Source organism: Passer domesticus, chromosome 33, assembly GCF_036417665.1.
Source record: "Passer domesticus isolate bPasDom1 chromosome 33, bPasDom1.hap1, whole genome shotgun sequence".
Classification (NCBI taxonomy): Eukaryota; Metazoa; Chordata; class Aves; order Passeriformes; family Passeridae; genus Passer; species Passer domesticus.
In genome coordinates, this window is record NC_087506.1 from 257,999 (window position 1) to 277,999 (window position 20,001).

At 43.4% G+C, this 20,001-nt stretch overlaps 2 protein-coding genes across 3 annotated transcripts in view; both read left to right on the forward strand.

Annotated features, from left to right (window-relative positions):
• Window positions 1–10,156, forward strand: part of RNF40 (ring finger protein 40) — a 58,642-nt gene extending 48,486 nt beyond the window's left edge. The window contains exons 20-22 of the mRNA XM_064401833.1: window positions 1,966–2,106; window positions 3,576–3,677; window positions 7,487–10,156. Coding sequence (XP_064257903.1) covers window positions 1,966–2,106; window positions 3,576–3,677; window positions 7,487–7,663 — 420 coding nt within the window. The 3' untranslated portion in view covers window positions 7,664–10,156. The remainder of the gene's footprint in view (window positions 1–1,965; window positions 2,107–3,575; window positions 3,678–7,486) is intronic.
• A 788-nt stretch (window positions 10,157–10,944) lies between these two features.
• On the forward strand, window positions 10,945–19,995 carry LOC135288550 (titin-like). 2 transcript variants are annotated; one of them, XM_064401940.1, is made up of 2 exons: window positions 10,945–11,610; window positions 14,978–19,995. In XM_064401940.1, the coding sequence occupies exon 2, from the start codon at window positions 18,100–18,102 to the stop codon at window positions 19,354–19,356; it is 1,257 nt and encodes a 418-aa protein (XP_064258010.1). In that variant the 5' UTR covers window positions 10,945–11,610; window positions 14,978–18,099; the 3' UTR covers window positions 19,357–19,995. The 2 variants fall into 2 exon arrangements, with proteins under 2 accessions (XP_064258010.1, XP_064258011.1); XM_064401941.1 differs by having other exon boundaries at window positions 16,006–19,995.
• The last annotated feature ends 6 nt before the right edge of the window (window positions 19,996–20,001 follow it).

Sequence of the window (20,001 nt, forward strand, 5' to 3'; positions counted from 1 at the left end):
TCTCAGGTGTATCCAGGTACACCCAGGTGTATGTAAATGAGTCTCAGGTGTGCCCAGGTGTATCCCAGGTGTATCCCAGGTGTATCCCAGGTGTATCCCAGGTGTAACCCAGGTGTACCCCAGGTGTAACCCAGGTGTATCCCAGGTGTATCCCAGGTGTATCCCAGGTGTAACCCAGGTGTATCCCAGGTGTATCCCAGGTGTATCCCAGGTGTATCCCAGGTGTATCCCAGGTGTATCCCAGGTGTAACCCAGGTGTATCCCAGGTGTATCCCAGGTGTAACCCAGGTGTCTCTCAGGCGGTGGAGGCGGCCCAGCTGGCCGAGGACCTGCGTGCGCAGGGCGAGCACGTGCAGGCGCGGCTGCGGGAGCTGCAGGTGTGCCCAGGTGTGCCCAGGTGTGTGTAAATGGGTTTCAGGTGTGCCCAGGTGCACTCAGGTGTATCCAGGTGTATCTCAGGTGTATCTAAGTGGATCTCCGGTGTGCCCAGGTGTATCCCAGGTGTATGTAAATGGATCTCAGGTGTATCTCAGATATATCTCAGGTGTGCCCAGGGTACTCAGGTGTATCCAGGTGTATGTATATGGTTCTCAGGTGTATCCAGGTGTGCCCAGGTGTTTTTCAGGTGGATCTCAGTGGATCTCAGGTGTGCCCAGGTGTATTCAGGTGTAACTCAGGTGGATCTCAGTGGATCTCAGGTGTGCCCAGGTGTGCCCAGGTGTATTCAGGTGTATGTAAATGGATCTCAGGTGTATCTCAGATGTATCTCAGGTGTGCCCAGGGTACTCAGGTGTATCTCAGGTGTATCTAAGTGGACCTCAGGTGTATCAAGGTGTGCCCAGATGTATCCAGGTGTATGTAAATGAGTCTCAGGTGTATCCAGGTGTGCCCAGGTGTATCCCAGGTGTAACTCAGGTGTATCTCAGTGGATCCCAGGTGTATCCAGGTGTATGTAAATGGGTCTCAGGTGTATCTCAGGTGTATCTCAGGTGTATCTCAGGTGTGTCCAGGGTACTCAGGTGTATCTCAGGTGTATCTAAGTGGACCTCAGGTGTATCAAGGTGTGCCCAGATGTATCCAGGTGTATGTAAATGAGTCTCAGGTGTATCCAGGTGTATGTATATGGATCTCAGGTGTATCCAGGTGTGCCCAGGTGTATCCCAGGTGTATCTCAGGTGTATCTAAGTGGATCTGAGTTGTACCCAGGTGTATCCAGGTGTATCCGAATGGATTTCAGGTGTGTCCAGGTGTATGTAAATGAGTCTCAGGTGTATCCCAGGTGTATGTAAATGGGTCTCAGGTGTGCCCGGGTGTGCCCAGGTGTATCCCAGGTGTATCCAGGTACACCCAGGTGTATGTAAATGGATCTCAGGTGTATCCAGGTGTGTGTAAACGAGTGTCAGGTGTATCCAGGTACACCCAGGTGTATCCCAGGTGTGCCCAGGTGTAACTCAGGTGTAACTCAGGTGTATCTCAGTGTATCCCAGGTGTATCCAGGTGTGTGTAAATGGGTCTCAGGTATATTTCAGGTGTGTCCAGGGTACTCAGGTGTATCCGAGGTGTATCCCAGGTGTATGTAAATGGATCTCAGGTGTGCCCAGGTGAATCCGGGTGTATGTAAATGGGTCTCAGGTGTGCCCAGGTGTGCCCAGGTGTATCCCAGGTGTAACTCAGGTGAATCTCAGTGGATCTCAGGTGTATCCCAGGTGTATGTAAATGGATCTCAGGTGTATCTCAGGTGTGCCCAGGGTACTCACGTGTATCCAGGTGTATCTAAGTAAACCTCAGGTGTATCAAGGTGTGCCCAGGTGTATCTCAGGTGTATCTAAATGGGTCTCAGGTGTATCCAGGTGTGTGTAAATGAGTGTCAGGTGTATCCAGGTGTATCCCAGGTGTATCCAGGTACACTCAGGTGTGCCCAGGTGTGCCCAGGTGTATCCCAGGTGTAACCCAGGTGTCTCTCAGGCGGTGGAGGCGGCCCAGCTGGCCGAGGACCTGCGTGCGCAGGGCGAGCACGTGCAGGCGCGGCTGCGGGAGCTGCAGGTGTGCGCGGCCGAGAACCGCGCGGCCAAGGACAAGGAGTCGCTGAGCCTCAAGAGGGCCCAGGTGAGCCTTTGGGGCATTTCGGGCGGTTTTGGGGAATTTTGGGGATTTTTTGGGGATTTCAGGGGGTTTGGGGGGGATTTGGAGGGGTTTTGGTGAGTTTTGGGGGAATTTTTTGGTTTTTTTAAATGGACTTTTTTAGGATGTTTTGGGGGAATTTAAGGAGTGGTTTTGGGGAATTTTTGGGAACATTTTTGGGAATTTTTGGGGATAATTTGGGATCATTTTGGGAACATTTTTTGGAATTTTGGGGAATTTTGGGAATATCTTTGGGGAATTTTTTGGGAATGTTTTGGGGATTGTTTGGGGGAATTTTTGGGACCATTTTTGGGACATTTTGGGGAATATTTTTGTCAATGGTTTTGGGAATTTGGGAGGATTTTTTTGGGATTTTTGGGGTTTTTTTAGTGGTTTTTTTTAGGATTTTTTTGGGAAATTTAAGGAGTGGTTTTGGGGAATATTTTTGGGGAATTTTTGGGGAGTTTTTTAGAATATTTTTCGGAACTTTGGGGAATTTTTGGGAATATTTTTGGCAATTTTTGGGGATAATTTGGGGCCATTTTAGGAACGTTTTTTGGAATTTTGGGGAATTTTGGGAGTATTTTTGGGAATTTTGGGGGATTTTTTGGGAATTTTCTGGGAATTTTTGGGATTTTTTTGGGACCATTTTAGGAATTTTTGGGGCATATTTTTGGGAATTTTGGAGAATATTTCTGGGAATTTTGGGGGGATATTTTTGGGAATTTTGGGGAATAATTTTGAGAATTTTAGCCATTATTTTTGGGGAACATTTTTGGGAATTTTTAGGGTAATTTGGGACCATTTTGAGAACATTTTTTGGAATTTTGGGGGATTTTGGGAATATTTTTGGGGAATTTTTTGGAAATGTTTTGGGGATTTTTTGGGACCATTTTGGGAACATTTTGGGGAATATTTTTGGGAATTTTGGGGAATAATTTTGAGAATATTTGGGACTATTTTTTGGGAATTTTTGGGAACATTTTTGGGAATTTTTGGGGATCATTTGGGACCATTTTGGGAATATTTTTGGGGGATTTTTTTGGAATTTTGCTGGGATTTTTTGGGAATGTTTGGGGGATTTTTGGGGGGATTTTTTGGGACCGTTTTGGGAATTTTTGGGGAATATTTTTGGGGAATACTTTGGGGAAAACTTTTGGGAATATTTTTGAGAATTTTTTTTGAATTTTGGGGAATATTTTTGAGAATATTTTTGGAATTTTTGGGAATATTTTTGGGAATTTCTTGTGAATTTTTGGAAATATTTTTGGGAATTTTTTGTGAATTTTTGGCAATATTTTTGGGAATTTTTTGTGAATTTTTGGGTATATTTTGGGAACTTATTTTTGGGGAATTTTGTAAAAGTTTTTGGGTATTTTTTTGGAATTTTTTGAGGGAATTTCTTCAGAATTTTTGGGGCCATTTTGGGTCACTTTTGGCGGTTTTCGGGGCAGGAGGAGCTGTCGCGGCTGCGCCGGAAGCTGGAGAAGCAGCGCAAGGTCGAGGTCTACGCCGACGCCGACCAGATCCTGCAGGAGGAGATCAAGGAGTACCGGGTGAGCCTGCCGGGACCTGCCGGAACTTTTTGGGACCTTCCAGAACCTTCTAGGAGCTTCTGGAACCTTCGGGGACCTTCCAGGACCTTCCGGAGCTTTTTTGGGACCTTCCAGAACCTTCTAGGAGCTTCTGGAACCTTCCAGGACCTTCCGGAGCTTTTTTGGGACCTTCCAGAACCTTCTAGGAGCTTCTGGAACCTTCCGGGAGCTTCTGGAACTTTTTGGGTCGTTCTGGAACCTTCCGGGACCTTTCTGGATCTTCCAGAAGCTTCCAGGGTCTTCTAGGAGCTTCTGGAGCCTTTCAGGACCTTCCAGGAGCTTTTGGGGCTTCTTGGGGCCTCCTGGGAACTTCCTGAACCTTCCAGGACCTTCTGGAACTTTCCAGGACCTTCTGGAACTTTCCGGGAGCTTCCGGGACCTTTCAGAACCTTCCTGGAGCTTCTAGGAGGTTCTGGAACCTTCCAGAACTTTTCTGGATCTTCTAGGAGGTTCCAGAACCTTCCAGGAACTTTTGGAACCTTTCGGGATCTTTCACAAGCTTCTGGAACTTTTTGGGACTTTTCAAAAGGTTCCAGAACCTTCCAGGAGCTTCTGGGACCTCCCTGGAGCTTCCTGGAGCTTCCAGGATCTTCTAGGAGGTTTTGGAACCTTTTGGGACCTTCCAGAAGCTTCCAGGATCTTCTAGGAGCTTCTGGAACTTTTCGGGATTTTTTGGGAGCTTCTGGACATTTTTGGGATTTTTCAGGAGGTTCCAGAACCTTCCAGGAGCTTTTGGAACCTTGCAGGACCTTCCAGAATCTTCTAGGAGGTTTTGGAACCTTTTGGGGCTTTCCAGGATCTTCTGGAACTTTCTGGGACCTTACAGGAGCTTCCAGAAGCTTGCAGGAGGTTTTGGAACCTTTTGGGACTTTCCAGGAGCTTCTGGAACCTTCCAGGACCTTCCAGGACCTTGAGGAACCGTGGGTGGAGCTTCCAGGACTCTGGGTGGAGCCCCAGTGACTTTTTTGGGGCGTTTTCTAGAACTTTCTAGAACACCGGTTGACCATTAACGAGCTTCAATGACCTTGGTTGACCTCAAATGATCTTGGTTGACCATCAATGACCTTCAGTAACTTCGGTTGACTTCTGATGGCCTTGGATGACCTTGGTTGACCATTAACGACCTTCAATGACCATGGTTGGCCATGAATGACCTTGGTTGACCATTAATGACCTTTAACGATCTCAGTTGATCTCGAGCAACCTTGGTTGACCATTAACGATCTTCAATGACCTTGGTTGACCTTCAATGACCTTGGTTGACCATTAATGACTTTCAATGACCTTGATTGACCTCAAATGACCTTCAATGACTTTGGTTGACCTTCAATTATCTTGGTTGACCTTCAATGACATTTAACGACCTTGGTTGACCATTAACAACCTTCAATGACCTTGGTTGACTTTGAATGACCTTGGTTGACCATCAATGACCTTCAATTACTTCAATTGATCTCAAATGACCTTGGTTGACCTTGAATGACCTTGGTTGATCTTGAACGACTTTGGTCGACCATGAATGACCTTCACTGACCTCAGCTGGCCTTGAATGACCTTGGTTGGCCATTGATCACCTTCAATGACCTTGGCTGAGCATTCATGACCTTCAATGATTTTGGTTGACCTAAAACAACCTTGGTTGACCTTCAATGACCTTGGTTGACCATTAATGACCTTCAGCAACTTCGGATGACCTTGGTTGACCTCGAACAACCTTGGTTGACCGCTAATGATCTCCAATGACCTTGATTGACCTCCAATTACCTTGGTTGACTGTTCATGACCTTCAATGACTTTTGACGACCATTAATGGCACTCAATGACTTCAGTTGACCTCAAATGACCTTGGTTGACCTCGAATGACCTTGGTTGGTCATCAGTGATCTTCAATGACCTTGGTTGACCATTAGTGACCTTCAATGACTTTGGTTGACCTCAAATGACCTTGGTTGGCCATCAGTGATCTTCAATGACCTTGGTTGACCATTAGTGACCTTCAATGACTTTGGTTGACCTCAAATGACCTTGGTTGACCTTCGACAACCTTGGCTGACCATTAACGACCTTCAAGGACCTTGGTTGACCTTGAATGACTTTGGTTGACCATTAATGACTTTCAATGACCTTGGTTGATCTTGAGTGACCTTGGTTGACCGTTAATGATCCTCAATGACCTTGGTTGACCTCAGATGATCTTAGTTGGCCATTAATGACCTTCAATGATCTTGGCTGACCTTGAATGATCTTGGCCATTAATGGCCTTCAACAATCTTAGTTGACCTCAAATTACGTTGGTTGACCATTAATGATCTTCAAGGACCTTGGTTGACCTCGAATGCCCTTGGTTGACCATTAATGACCTTCAACAATTTTGGTTGACCATTAATGGCTTTCAATGACTTTGGTTGACTTTAAATGACCTTGGTTGACCGTTAATGACCTTCAACAATCTTGGCTGACCATTAATGACCTTCAGTGACTTTGGTTGACCTCGGATGACCTTGGTTGACCATTAATGACCTTCAATGACCTCGAATGACCTTGGTTGACCTCAAGCAACCTTGGTTGACCATTAATGACTTCCAATGACCTTGGTTGACCATTAATGACTTCCAATGACCTTGGTTGACCTCAAATGACCTTGGTTGACCATTAATTATCTTCAAGGACTTTGGTTGACCTCAAATGATCTTGGTTGATGTCGAATGACGTTGGTTGGCCATTAATGACCTTCAATTACCTTGGTTGACCGTTAATGACCTTCAGTGACTTTGCATGACCATTAATGACCTTCAATAATCTTAGGTGACCTTTAATGACCTTGGTTGATCATTAATGACTTTCAATGACTTTGGTTGAGCTCGAATGACCTTGGTTGATCTCACATGGCCTTGGTTGAACATTAATGACCTTCAATGACTTTGGTTGGCCATTAACGACCTTCAATGATTTTGGTTGGCCATTAACGACCTTCAATGACTTTGGTTGGCCATTAACGACCTTCAATGATTTTGGTTGGCCATTAACGACCTTCAATGATTTTGGTTGGCCATTAATGACCTTCAATGACTTTGGTTGGCCATTAACGACCTTCAATGACTTTGGTTGGCCATTAATGACCTTCAATGACTTTGGTTGGCCATTAATGACCTTCAATGATTTTGGTTGGCCATTAACGACCTTCAATGATTTTGGTTGGCCATTAACGACCTTCAATGACTTTGGTTGGCCATTAATGACCTTCAATGATTTTGGTTGGCCATTAACGACCTTCAATGACTTTGGTTGGCCATTAACGACCTTCAATGATTTTGGTTGGCCATTAACGACCTTCAATGACTTTGGTTGGCCATTAATGACCTTCAATTACTTTGGTTGGCCATTAATGACCTTCAATGACTTTGGTTGGCCATTAACGACCTTCAATGACATTGGTTGGCCATTAATGACCTTCAATGATTTTGGTTGACCATTAACGACCTTCAATGATTTTGGTTGGCCATTAACGACCTTCAATGACTTTGGTTGGCCATTAATGACCTTCAATGATTTTGGTTGGCCATTAACGACCTTCAATGACTTTGGTTGACCTCAAATGATGTTGGTTGACCATTAACGACCTTCAACGATCTCAGTTGATCTTGAATGACCTCGGTTGACCATTAATGACCTTCAATGACTTCAGTTGACTTCTAACCATCTCTAACGACCTCGGCTGACCCGCGGTCACCGGCGGTCACCCCGGCTGACCCTCGCTCCTCTCCGGCCAGGCCCGGCTGACCTGCCCGTGCTGCAACGCGCGCAAGAAGGACGCGGTGCTGACCAAGTGCTTCCACGTCTTCTGCTTCGAGTGCGTCAAGAGCCGCTACGACACGCGCCAGAGGAAGTGCCCCAAGTGCAACGCGGCCTTCGGCGCCCACGACTTCCACCGCGTCTACATCAGCTGAGCGGTGGTCATCTCCGGTCATCTGTGGTCATCTGTGGTCATCCTTGGTGACCATGGCCGTCAATGGCCACCCAATGGTCAATGTCCATCCTTGGTGGCCATCAAGTGACCACCCATGGTCACTCATTGTCCCCTTTTGGTGACCCACGACTTCCACCGCGTCTACATCAGCTGAGCGCTGGTCATCTGTGGTCATCTCCAGTCATCCTTGGTGACCACGGCCATCAATGACCACCAATGGTCAATGTTCATGCTTGGTGGCCACCAATGACCACCCAATGGTCACTCAATGTCCATCCTTGGTGACCAGTGATCATCTCTGATCATCTGTGGTCATTTGTGGTCATCCTTGGTGACCACGGCCATCAATGACCACCCAATGGTCACTCAACGTCCATCTTTGGTGACCAGTGGTCATCTCTGGTCATCTGTGGTCATCTCTGGTCATCTGTGGTCGTCTTCGGTGACCACGGCCATCAATGACCACCCAATGGTCACTCAATGTCCATCCTTGGTGACCCATGACTTCCACCATGCCTGTGTCACCTATGATGGTGGTCATTGGTCATCCATGGTGACCAGTGGTCATCTGTGGTCATCTGTGGTCATTTCTGGTCATCTGTGGTCATTCTTGGTGACCACAGCCCTCAATGACCACCAGTGGTCAATGTCCATGCTTGGTGGCCATCAATGACCATCCATGGTCATCCAATGTCCATCCTTGGTGACCAGTGGTCATTTCTGGTCATCTGTGGTCATCTGTGGTCATCCCTGGTGACCACGGCCACCAATGACCACCCAATGGTCACTCAATGTCCATTTTTGGTCACCAATGTCCACCTGTGGTCACTCAATGTCCACCTTTGGTCCCCACTGACCACTGATGACCACCGATGACCACTCGTGATGGTCACTGACCACCAATGACCGCCCCGCCCTGCCCCCATGGTCACTCCCGCCCGTCTCCTGCTGACCACTGACCGCTCTCCGGCCGCTCCCCGCTGACCACTGACCGCTTGTGGTCACTCTGTGTCCCTCACTGACCACCTGTGGTCACTCTGTGTCCCTCAGTGACCACCTGTGGTCACTCTGTGTCCCTCAGTGACCGCTTGTGGTCACTCTGTGTCCCTCACTGACCACCTGTGGTCACTCTGTGTCCCTCACTGACCACCTGTGGTCACTCTGTGTCCCCCCCACGGTGACCATTGGTCACTCCAGGCCACGCCTGACTGCCCCTGTCCACACCAGAGTGACCACTGACCACTCCAGAGTGACCACTGGTCACTCCTGGTCACTTTTGGTGACTCCTGGCCACTCCAAAGTGACCACTGACCACCCCAGGTCACCCCAGAGTGACCACTGACCACTCCAGAGTGACCACTGACCACCCCAGAGTGACCACTGACCACTCCAGAGTCAGCACTGACCACCCCAGAGTGACCACTGACCACTCCAGAGTGACCACTGACCACCCCTGTCCACTTCAAACTGACCCGTGGTCACTCTAAAGTGACCGTTGGTCACTCGTGGTCACTGCAAACTGACCATTGGTAACTCTGGTCACTCTGAAGTGACCACTGGCCAATTGTGACCACTCCTGGTCACTCTGGCAACCCCAAAGTGACCAGTGGTCACTCTACAGTGACCACTGATCTCTCTGGTCACCTTGACCATCCCAAAGTGACCACTGGTCACTTGTGGCCACTGTTGGTCACTAAAGTGACCAATGGACACTCCTGGTCACTTGTGGTCACTAAAGCAACCAGTGGTCACTCCTGGTCACTCTAAAGTGACCAGTGGCCATTTCTGGCCACCCTAAACTGACCCCTGGTCACTCTGGTCCCCCTAAACTGACCGTTGGTCACTCCTGGTCACTCTGAAGTGACCACGGGTCACTCCGGTCACATTGACCATCCCAAAATGACCAGTGGTCACTCTGGTCACTCCAAAGTGACCCCTGGTCACTCATGGTCACTCTAGAGTGACCACTGGTTACTCTTGGTCACTCTGACCACCCCAAAGTGACTCCTGGTCACTTATGGCCACCCTAAACTGACCGCTGGTCACTCTTGGTCACTCCTGATCGCTCTGAAGTGACCAGTGGTCACTCTGGCCACCCTATACTGACCAATGGTCACTCGTGGTCACTCTGAAGTGGCCAGTGGTCACTTCTGGCCATCTTGACCACCCCAAAGTGAGCAATGGTCACTCTGGTCACTCCAAGGCCACCCCAAAGTGACCAGTGGTCATTTTTGGCCACTCTTGGTCAGTCTGGTCACTTGTGGTCACTCTAAAGTGACCATTGGTCACTCTGGTCACCCCAAACTGACCCCTGGTCACTCTGGCTGCTCTGAAGTGACCAGTGGTCACTCCTGGTCACTCTGAAGTAACCATTGGTCACTCTGACCACCCCAAGGTGATCCCTGGTCACTCGTGGTCACTCTGAAGTGACCCCTGGTCATTCTGGTCATTCTGGCAACCCTAAAGTGACCAGTGGTCACTCTGAAGTGACCAATGGTCACTTGTGGCCACTTTTGGTCACTCGTGGTCACTGCAAACTGACCATTGGTCACTCAAAAGTGACCAATGGTCACTTTGGTCACTCTAAACTGACCACTGGTCCTTCGTGGTCATTCGTGGTCACTCTAAAGTGACCCATGGTCACTTCTGGCCACTCCTGGTCACTGTGGTCACTCTAAACTGACCCCGGGTCACTCGTGGCCATCTCAAAATGGCCATTGGTCACTCGTGGTCACTCGTGGTCACCCTGCCCCCCCCCCGGCCCCTCCCCATTGGTCACTCCCCCCCCCTTGACCTTTGACCGCGATGTGGCCCCGCCCCCTTTTCCCTTTCCCAGCCAATAAAATCGCTCGGAGCCGATCCCGCGCTGTCGGTGGGGTCACACGGGGGTCAGCCAGGGGTCACTCAGGGGTCACTCAGGGGTCAGCCGGGGGTCATTTTGGGGTCATTTGGGGAAATTTTGGGGGTCCTGGGGTCACTGAGGGGTCAGGGGTCACTCAGGGGTCACTCGGGGTCATTCCGGGGTCACTCTGGGGTCACTCGGGGTCATTTTGGGTTAATTTTGGGGGATTTGGGTCATTTTGGGGGTCCTGAGGTCACCGAGGGGTCAGGGGTCACTCAGGGGTCACTCAGGGTCATTTTTGGGGGGTTTGGGGGGATTTTGGGTCATTTTTGGGGGTCCTGGGGTCACTCAGGGTCATGTGGGGTCACTCAGGGGTCACTCGGGGCCATTTTGGGTTAATTTTGGGGGATTTGGGGCATTTTGGGGGTCCTGGGGTCACCCAGGGGTCAGGGGTCACTCAGGGGTCACTCATGGGTCACCCAGGGTCATTTTTAGTGGGTTTTGGGTCATTTTTGGGGATTTTGGGTCATTTTGGGGACCCTGGGGTCACTCAGGGGTCATTGGTCACTCATTGGTCATTCTGGGGTCACTCGAGGTCATTTTGGGGTCAGGGGTCACTCATTGGTCACTCAGGGCCATTTTGGGGGGACCTGGGGTCACCCAGGGGTCACTCGCGGTCATTTTGGGGCAATGTGGGCTCATTTTGAGGGGGAATTTCCCGGCAATTTTTTTGAGAAGAATTTGGGAATTTTGGGGTGAATTTAAACAAATTTGGGTCATGAAGGACCCCAAAACTCCCAGCACGGGGCTGGATTGGGAGGAAAATTCAGGATTTGGGGGGAAAAAATGGGGGTTTGGGGGTGAAATTTGGGGTTTTTGGGGCGAATTTTGGGGATTTTGGGGCGGTTTTGCGGCGCCACCATCGAGTCCTGGAGGACTCGCGGCCAGAGCGGCTTCCGGTGTTACCATAGAGACGGGAAAGGGGCGTGGCCAGAGCGGCTTCCGGTGTTACCATGGCAACGCCGGAAGCCGGAAGCGCCGCCAGCCGGAAGTGCCGATGGAGCCGCCGGAGGGTAACGGGGAAGGTGGGGGAGCGCTCAAAATGCCCCAAAATCGCCCAAAAATGCCCCAAAATCGGCAGAAATCGGCAAAAATCCACCTCGGGACCCCAAAAAATCGGATTCGGGAGGGGAAAATTATCAAAAATCGGCCCCATTAGAGACAAAATCGCCTCAGATTGACCCAAAAACGGCCCCGGAAATTCAAAATTTGCCCCAAAATTTAACAAATTTTGAGCCAAAATTCGGAATTTTCCGATTTTTTGTCAGGGTTCCATAAATCTCCAGGGAGTTGAGGGCGGGAATTGTCAGGTTTTTAGAAGTCTTCCACAGTTTTGTCCCAAAATTCGCAAATTGCCACAAATACGCCTCGAAAATAAAAATAAAATCCCCAAAAATGTCCAAAAATCCGGAAAAATTAAAAAAATAAAGAAAATATTCTGCAAAATATATCAAAAAGCAAAAAAAAATTTTAAAAAACCAGAAAATTTTAAGTCTGCAGAAATACCTGAAAAATCTAAAAAAAAAAAATCCTAAAAAATCTCAAAAATTAAAAAAAAAACTCAAAAAATTCTCTTAAAAATTCCGTAAAAATAATACAAAAATCACTCCAAAAATCCCCTTAAAAATCTGAGAAAGTTTTTTAAAAAGTAAAAGAAAAACTCACAAAAATTCCCCAGAAAATCCTAAAAAAATCCTCAAAAGAATCCGCAAAAAATTAAAAAAAATCTCCAAAAATTTCCCCAAAAATTCCCCCAAAATTTTCCTAAAAAATATTATTAAAAATCCTCAAAAAATCCCCCCCAAAAAAATCCCTAAAATTAAAAAAATCCCCAAAAATTCCCCCCAAAAATCCTTAAAATTCCCAAAAAAACCCCCAAAAAATCCCCAAAATATTTTCTCAAAAAATCCCTGAATATTAAAAAACAAAACCCTCAAAAATCCCAAAATAATCCCAAAAAATCCCCCCAAAATCCCCAAAAATTAAAAAAGAAATTCCCCCAAAATCCAAAAAAATTAATCCAAAAATCCCCCAAAAATCCCAAATAAATTCCCAAAAAATCCCAAAAAATTCTCAAAAAAATCTGTAAAAAAATCATTTTAAAAATCATTTAAAAAACCCAAAAACTTCCCAAAAATATTCACCAAAAATTGCCCAAAAAATATCCCCAGAAAATCCCAAAAAACCCAAAAAAATCCCCAAAAATTTTTTAAAAATCCCCAGAAAATCACCAAAAATTCCTCCCAAAATCCCCCAAAAAATCACCTAAACATCCCAAAAAAATCCAATTTTTTCCCCAAAAATTTCCCAATTTTCCCCAATATTTCCCCCAATTTTTTTCGAAATTTTCCCCAATTTTGCCACAAAATTTTTCCCAATTTTTGCCCAAAATTTCCCAATTTTTCCCCAATTTTCCACATCCAGCCCCGGTTTTTGTGCCACGGTTCCGTTCGAATCCTCAGGGGCTCCAAAATCCCCCCAAAAAGTCCAAAAAAATCCCCAAAAATTCTCAAGACATTAAAAAAAAAATAGCCAAAATTTCCTCCAAAAATCCCAAAAAATTCCCCAAAAAATCGGTAAAAATCTTAAAAAAACCCTAAAAAAATCACAAAAAAAATCCCGAAAAATTCCCCAAAAATTCCCCCAGAATTTCCAAAAAATTTCCCAAAATTCCCCAAAAAATTCCAAAGGAATCTCATTCCCCAAAAATTCCCAAAAAACATCAAAAATTTTTTTTAAATCCCAAAAAAATCACCCAAAAATAAAAAAAAAAAAAAATCCAGAAAAATCCCCCAAAAAAATCTCACAATTCCCAAAAAAAAAAATTCCCAAAAAAGCCCCCAAAAAATTTACAACAAAATCCAAAAAAATTCCAAAAAACTCCCAAAAATTCCACAAAAATCCAAAAAAAAATCCCCAAAAATTTCCAAAAAAATTCCCGACTATTTCAAATAAAAATCCCAAAAAATTCCCAAAAAAATCCCAAAAATGCCTAAAAAATAAAAAAACCCCTCACGAATTCCTCCAAAAAAAACCCAAAAATCCCTTCAAATTTCCTCGCCAAAAAACCAAAAAAAATCATGAAAAAGTGACAATAAAAACCACCAAAAAATCCATTTTTTTCCTAAAAATTTCCCCAATTTTTTCCCTAAATTTCCCCAAATTTTTTTCCCAATTTTTTCTCCAATTTTTCCCCATTTCCCGCCCCGGGTTCTGGGGCTCCCTGGAGCTCTCCCGGTTCCGTTCCGATCCTCGGGGGCTCCAAAATCCCCAAAAAATCCCAAAAAATCCCCCAAAACCCAAAAAGAAGTCTCCAAAATATCCCCACAAATTTCCCAAAAAATCCTGAAAAAATCTCAAAAAATCCCCAAAAAATTCTCAAAAAATCCCCCCAAAATTTCCAAAAAAATCTCAAAAATTCCAAAAATATTCCCAAAAAAAATCTCCAAACAATCCCCAAAAACCTCCAAAAAATTCGTAAAAAATCAGAAAAATTTCCTCTAAAATCCCTAAAAATTTCCACAAAATTCTCAAAAAATTCCCCAAAAATTCCAAAAAAATCTGCAAAAAATACAAATATTTCCCAAAAATCCCCAGAAATTTCCCAAAAAATATCCCAAAAAAATCACCAACAAATCAAAATAAAACCCAAACAAAAATCCAATTTTTTACCCAAAAATTCCCCATTTTCCCCCCAATTCTTTCCCCTAAATTTCCACAACTTGTCCCCAATTTTTTGCCCCAATTTTCCCCCAATTTTCCCCTAAATTTCCCATTTTCCCCATTTCCAGCCCCGGTTCTGTGCCGGGGTTTCTGGGGCTCCCTGGAGCTCTCCCGCTTCCGCTCCGATCCTCGGGGGGCTCCCAAAATCCCCAAAAATCCCAAAAAAATCCAAAAAAGTTCCCCAAAAACAAACAAAAAATCATCAAAAAATCCCAAAAAAATCCCCAGAAAAAAGCCCTAAAAATTCTCAAAACATCACCAAAAACTCCCCAAAAGTACCAAAAAACCACCAAAAAAGCACCAAAAAGTTTAAAACAAAATCCCAAAAATTTCCAAAAAAATCCCAAAAATTCCCCCAAAAATCCCCCAAAAAATCTAAAGACAATTTCCAAAAATCTCCCCAAAAATCCCAAAAAATCCCAAAAAAACTCCCCAAAAATTTCTTAAAAAAATCCCCAAAACTTTCCCAAAAATCCCCAGAAAATTTCTCAAAAAATATCCCAAAAAATCCCAAAAAAATCACCACAAAATCACAATAAAAACCCCAAAAAATCACAAAAATTCCCTAAAAAAGCCAATTTTTTTCTCCAAAATGTCTCAATTTTTTCCCAATTTTCCCAAAATTTTCCCCAATTTTCCCCTAAATTTCCCAATTTTCCCCATTTCCAGCGCCGGTTCTGTGCCGGGGTTTCTGGGGCTCCCTGGAGCTCTCCCGCTTCCGCTCCGATCCTCGGGGGCTCCAAAATCCCCAAAAATCCCAAAAAATCCAAAAAAGTTCCCCAAAAACGTCTTCAAAATATCCCCAAAAATTCCCCAAAAAATCCCAAAAAATTCCCCAAAAAAAATCCCAAAAAATTGATCCAAAAAATAAAAAAATCCCACAAAAATCCTGAAAAATTCTCCAAAAATTCCCCAAAATTTAAAAAAAAAATCCCAACAATTCCCCAAAAAATGCCAAAAAAATTTCCCAAAATTTCCCCAAAAAAATCTCAAAAATTCCCAAAAAAATCCCAGAAAATTTTCCAAAAAATCCCAAAAATTGCCCCAAAAATTCTGAATAGTTCTCAAAAAATCCCAAAAAAATCCCAAAAATTCCCAAAAAATTCCCCAAAAAAATCCCAGAAAAATCCCCAAAATTCCCCCAAAAAAATCTCAAAAATTCCCCAAAAAATCCCAGAAAATTCCCCAAAAAATACCCCAAAATTTCCACAAAATTCTCAAAAAAATCCCCAAAAATTCCCCAAAAATCCCAGAAAAATCCCCAAAAAATTCTCAAAAAATCCCCAAAAATTTCCAAAAAAAATCTCAAAAATTCCAAAAATATTCCCAAAAAAACTCCAAAAAATCCCCCAAAAATCCCTAAAAACCACCAAAAAATTCATTAAAAAATCAAAAAAATTTCCTCTAAAATCCCTAAAAATTTCCACAAAATTCTCAAAAAATTCCCCAAAAATTCCAAAAAAATCTGCAAAAAAACCCAAAAATTTCCCCAAAATCCCCAGAAATTTCTCAAAAAAATATCCCAAAAAAATCACCAACAAATCAAAATAAAACCCAAAGAAAATCCAATTTTTTACCCAAAAATTCCCCATTTTCCCCCCAATTCTTTCCCTAAATTTCCACAACTTGTCCCCAATTTTTTTCCCAATTTTTCCTCAATTTTTTCTCCTAAAATCCCAATTTTTCCCCATTTCCAGCCCCGGTTCTGTGCCGGGGTTTCTGGGGCTCCCGGGAGCTCTCCCGCTTCCGCTCCGATCCTCGGGGGCTCCAAAATCCCCAAAAAATCCAAAAAAATTCCCCAAAACCCCCAAAAAGTCTCCAAAAAGTCTCCAAAAAAATCCCAAAAAATCTCAAAAATTTCCCAAAAAATCAAAATAAATTCTCAAAAAATCCCCCCAAATTTTCCAAAAAATCCCAAAAAATTTCTCCAAAAAATCCCGAAAATCCCCAGAAAATTCTCAAAAAAATATCCCAAAAAATACCAAAAAATCACCAAAAATTCCTCAAAAAATCCCCAAAAAACCCCAAAAAAATCACAAAAAAATCCCAATAAAACCCGAAAAAAAGTCCAATTTTTTCCCAAAATTTCCCAATTTTTCCCAAATTTTTTCACTATTTTTTTCCCCTAAAACCCCAATTTTTCCCGTTCCAGCCCCAGTTTTGTGCCCGCGGGTTCTGGGGCTCCCTGGAGCTCTCCCGCTTCCGCTCCGATCCTCGGGGGCTCCAAAATCCCCAAAAATCCCCAAAAACTCCTCAAAAGCTCTGAAAAAATTTCCCCAAAAATCCCAGACAAATCCCCAACAAATGCCAAAAAAAATCCCCAAAAATTCCCTAAAAATTCTCCAGAAATCTCAAAAAAATCCCAAAAATTTCCCCAAAATCCCCAGAAAATTCTCCAAAAATATCCAAAAAAACACCAAAAAATCACCAAATGATCCTTAAAAAATCCCCAAAAAAACCCAAAAAAATCACCAAAAAAATCACCAAAAATCGCAAAAAAATCCAATTTTTTTCCCAAAAATTCCCCAATTTTTTCCCAATTTTCCCCCCAATTTTTTCCCAATTTTCCCCAATTTTTTCCCTAAATTTCCCATTTTCCCCATTTCCAGCCCCGGTTCTGTGCCGGGGTTTCTGGGGCTCCCGGGAGCTCTCCCGCTTCCGTTCCGATCCTCGGGGGCTCCGAAATCCCCAAAAAATCCAAAAAATATCTGAAAAAATTCCCCCAAAAACCCCCAAAAAATCATCCAAAAATTCCCAAAAAATCACAAAAAAATCCCAAAAAAATCACAAAAAATTCCCCCAAAAATCCCAAAAAATTCTCCAAAAATCCCAGAAAAATCCCCAAAAAATTCTCAACAAATCCCCAAAAATATTCCCAAAAAAACTCAAAAAATCCCCCAAAAATCCCTAAAAACCACCAAAAAATTCGTAAAAAATCCCAGAAATTTCCTTAAAAATCCCAAAAAATTTCCACAAAATTCTCAAAAAATTCCCCAAAAATTCCAAAAAAATCTGCAAAAAAAACCCAAAAATTTCCCCAAAATCCCCAGAAATTTCTCAAAAAATATCCCAAAAAAATCACCAACAAATCAAAATAAAACCCAAAGAAAATCCAATTTTTTACCCAAAAATTCCCCATTTTCCCCCCAATTCTTTCCCTAAATTTCCACAACTTGTCCCCAATTTTTTTCCCAATTTTTCCTCAATTTTTTCTCCTAAAATCCCATTTTTCCCCATTTCCAGCGCCGGTTCTGTGCCGGGGTTTCTGGGGCTCTCCCGCTTCCGCTCCGATCCTCGGGGGCTCCAAAATCCCCAAAAAATCCAAAAAAATTCCCCCAAAACCCCCAAAAAGTCTCCAAAAAAATAAAAAAAAAATCCCAAAAAATCTCAAAAATTTCCCAAAAAATACCAAAAAATCACCAAAAATTCCTCAAAAAATCCCCAAAAAAACCCCACCAAAAAAATCACAAAAAAAATCCCAATAAAACCCAAAAAAAATCCATTTTTTTTTCCCAAAAATTTCCCAATTTTTCCCAACTTTTTTCACTTATTTTTTCCCCTAAAACCCCAATTTTCCCCATTTCCAGCCCCGGTTCTGTGCCGGGGTTTCTGGGGCTCCCTGGAGCTCTCCCGCTTCCGCTCCGATCCTCGGGGGCTCCAAAATCCCCAAAAATCCCAAAAAATCCCCCAGAAATTCCCCTCAAATTCCCAAAAATATCCCAAAAATCCCCAAAAACTCCTCAAAAGCTCTGAAAAAATTTCCCCAAAAATCCCAGACAAATCCCCAACAAATGCCAAAAAAAATCCCCAAAAATTCCCTAAAAATTCTCCAGAAATCTCAAAAAAATCCCAAAAATTTCCCCAAAATCCCCAGAAAATTCTCCAAAAATATCCCAAAAAACACCAAAAAATCACCAAATGATCTTAAAAAATCCCCAAAAAAAACCCCAAAAAAATCACAAAAAAAAATCACCAAAAATCGCAAAAAAATCCAATTTTTTTCCCAAAAATTCCCCAATTTTTTCCCAATTTTCCCCCAATTTTTTCCCAATTTTCCCCCAATTTTTTCCCCAAATTTCCCAATTTTTCCCATTCCAGCCCCGGTTCTGTGCCGGGGTTTCTGGGGCTCCCTGGAGCTCTCCCGCTTCCGCTCCGATCCTCGGGGGCTCCAAAATCCCCAGAAATCCAAAAAATATCTGAAAAAATTCCCCCAAAACCCCAAAAAATCATCCAAAAATTCCCAAAAAATCACAAAAAAAATCCCAAAAAAATCACAAAAAATTCCCCCAAAAATCCCAAAAAATTCTCCAAAAATCCCAGAAAAAATCCCCAAAAAATTCTCAACAAATCCCCAAAAATATTCCCAAAAAAACTCAAAAAAATCCCCCCAAAAATCCCTAAAAACCACCAAAAAATTCGTAAAAAATCCCAGAAATTTCCTTAAAAATCCCAAAAAATTTCCACAAAATTCTCAAAAAATTCCCCAAAAATTCCAAAAAAATCTGCAAAAAAACCCAAAAATTTCCCCAAAATCCCAGAAATTTCCTCAAAAAATATCCCAAAAAAATCACCAACAAATCAAAATAAAACCCAAAGAAAATCCAATTTTTTACCCAAAATTCCCCATTTTCCCCCCAATTCTTTCCCTAAATTTCCACAACTTGTCCCCAATTTTTTTCCCAATTTTTCCTCAATTTTTTCTCCTAAAATCCCATTTTTCCCCATTTCCAGCGCCGGTTCTGTGCCGGGGTTTCTGGGGCTCTCCCGCTTCCGCTCCGATCCTCGGGGGCTCCAAAATCCCCAAAAAATCCAAAAAAATTCCCCCAAAACCCCCAAAAAGTCTCCAAAAAAATAAAAAAAAAATCCCAAAAAATCTCAAAAATTTTCCCAAAAAATACCAAAAAATCACCAAAAATTCCTCAAAAAATCCCCAAAAAACCCCAAAAAAAATCACAAAAAAAATCCCAATAAAACCCAAAAAAAATCCATTTTTTTTTCCCAAAAATTCCCAATTTTTCCCAACTTTTTTCACTTATTTTTTCCCCTAAAACCCCAATTTTCCCCATTTCCAGCCCCGGTTCTGTGCCGGGGTTTCTGGGGCTCCCGGGAGCTCTCCCGCTTCCGCTCCGATCCTCGGGGGCTCCAAAATCCCCAAAAATCCCCAAAAACTCCTCAAAAGCTCTGAAAAAATTTCCCCAAAAATCCCAGACAAATCCCCAACAAATGCCAAAAAAATCCCCAAAAATTCCCTAAAAATTCTCCAGAAATCTCAAAAAAATCCCAAAAATTCCCCAAAATCCCCAGAAAATTCTCCAAAAATATCCCAAAAAACACCAAAAAATCACCAAATGATCCTTAAAAAATCCCCAAAAAAACCCAAAAAAATCACCAAAAAAATCACCAAAAATCGCAAAAAAATCCAATTTTTTTCCCAAAAATTCCCCAATTTTTTCCCAATTTTTCCCCCAATTTTTTCCCAATTTTCCCCAATTTTTTCCCTAAATTTCCCATTTTCCCCATTTCCAGCCCCGGTTCTGTGCCGGGGTTTCTGGGGCTCCCGGGAGCTCTCCCGCTTCCGTTCCGATCCTCGGGGGCTCCGAAATCCCCCAAAAAATCCAAAAAAATATCTGAAAAAAATTCCCCCAAAACCCCCAAAAAATCATCCAAAAATTCCCAAAAAATCACAAAAAAAT

Bases quoted from the DNA above. Each gene is read 5' to 3' on its own strand.
- LOC135288550 (XM_064401940.1), top strand. From the start codon at position 18,100: ATGCCAAAAAAAATCCCCAAAAATTCCCTAAAAATTCTCCAGAAATCT.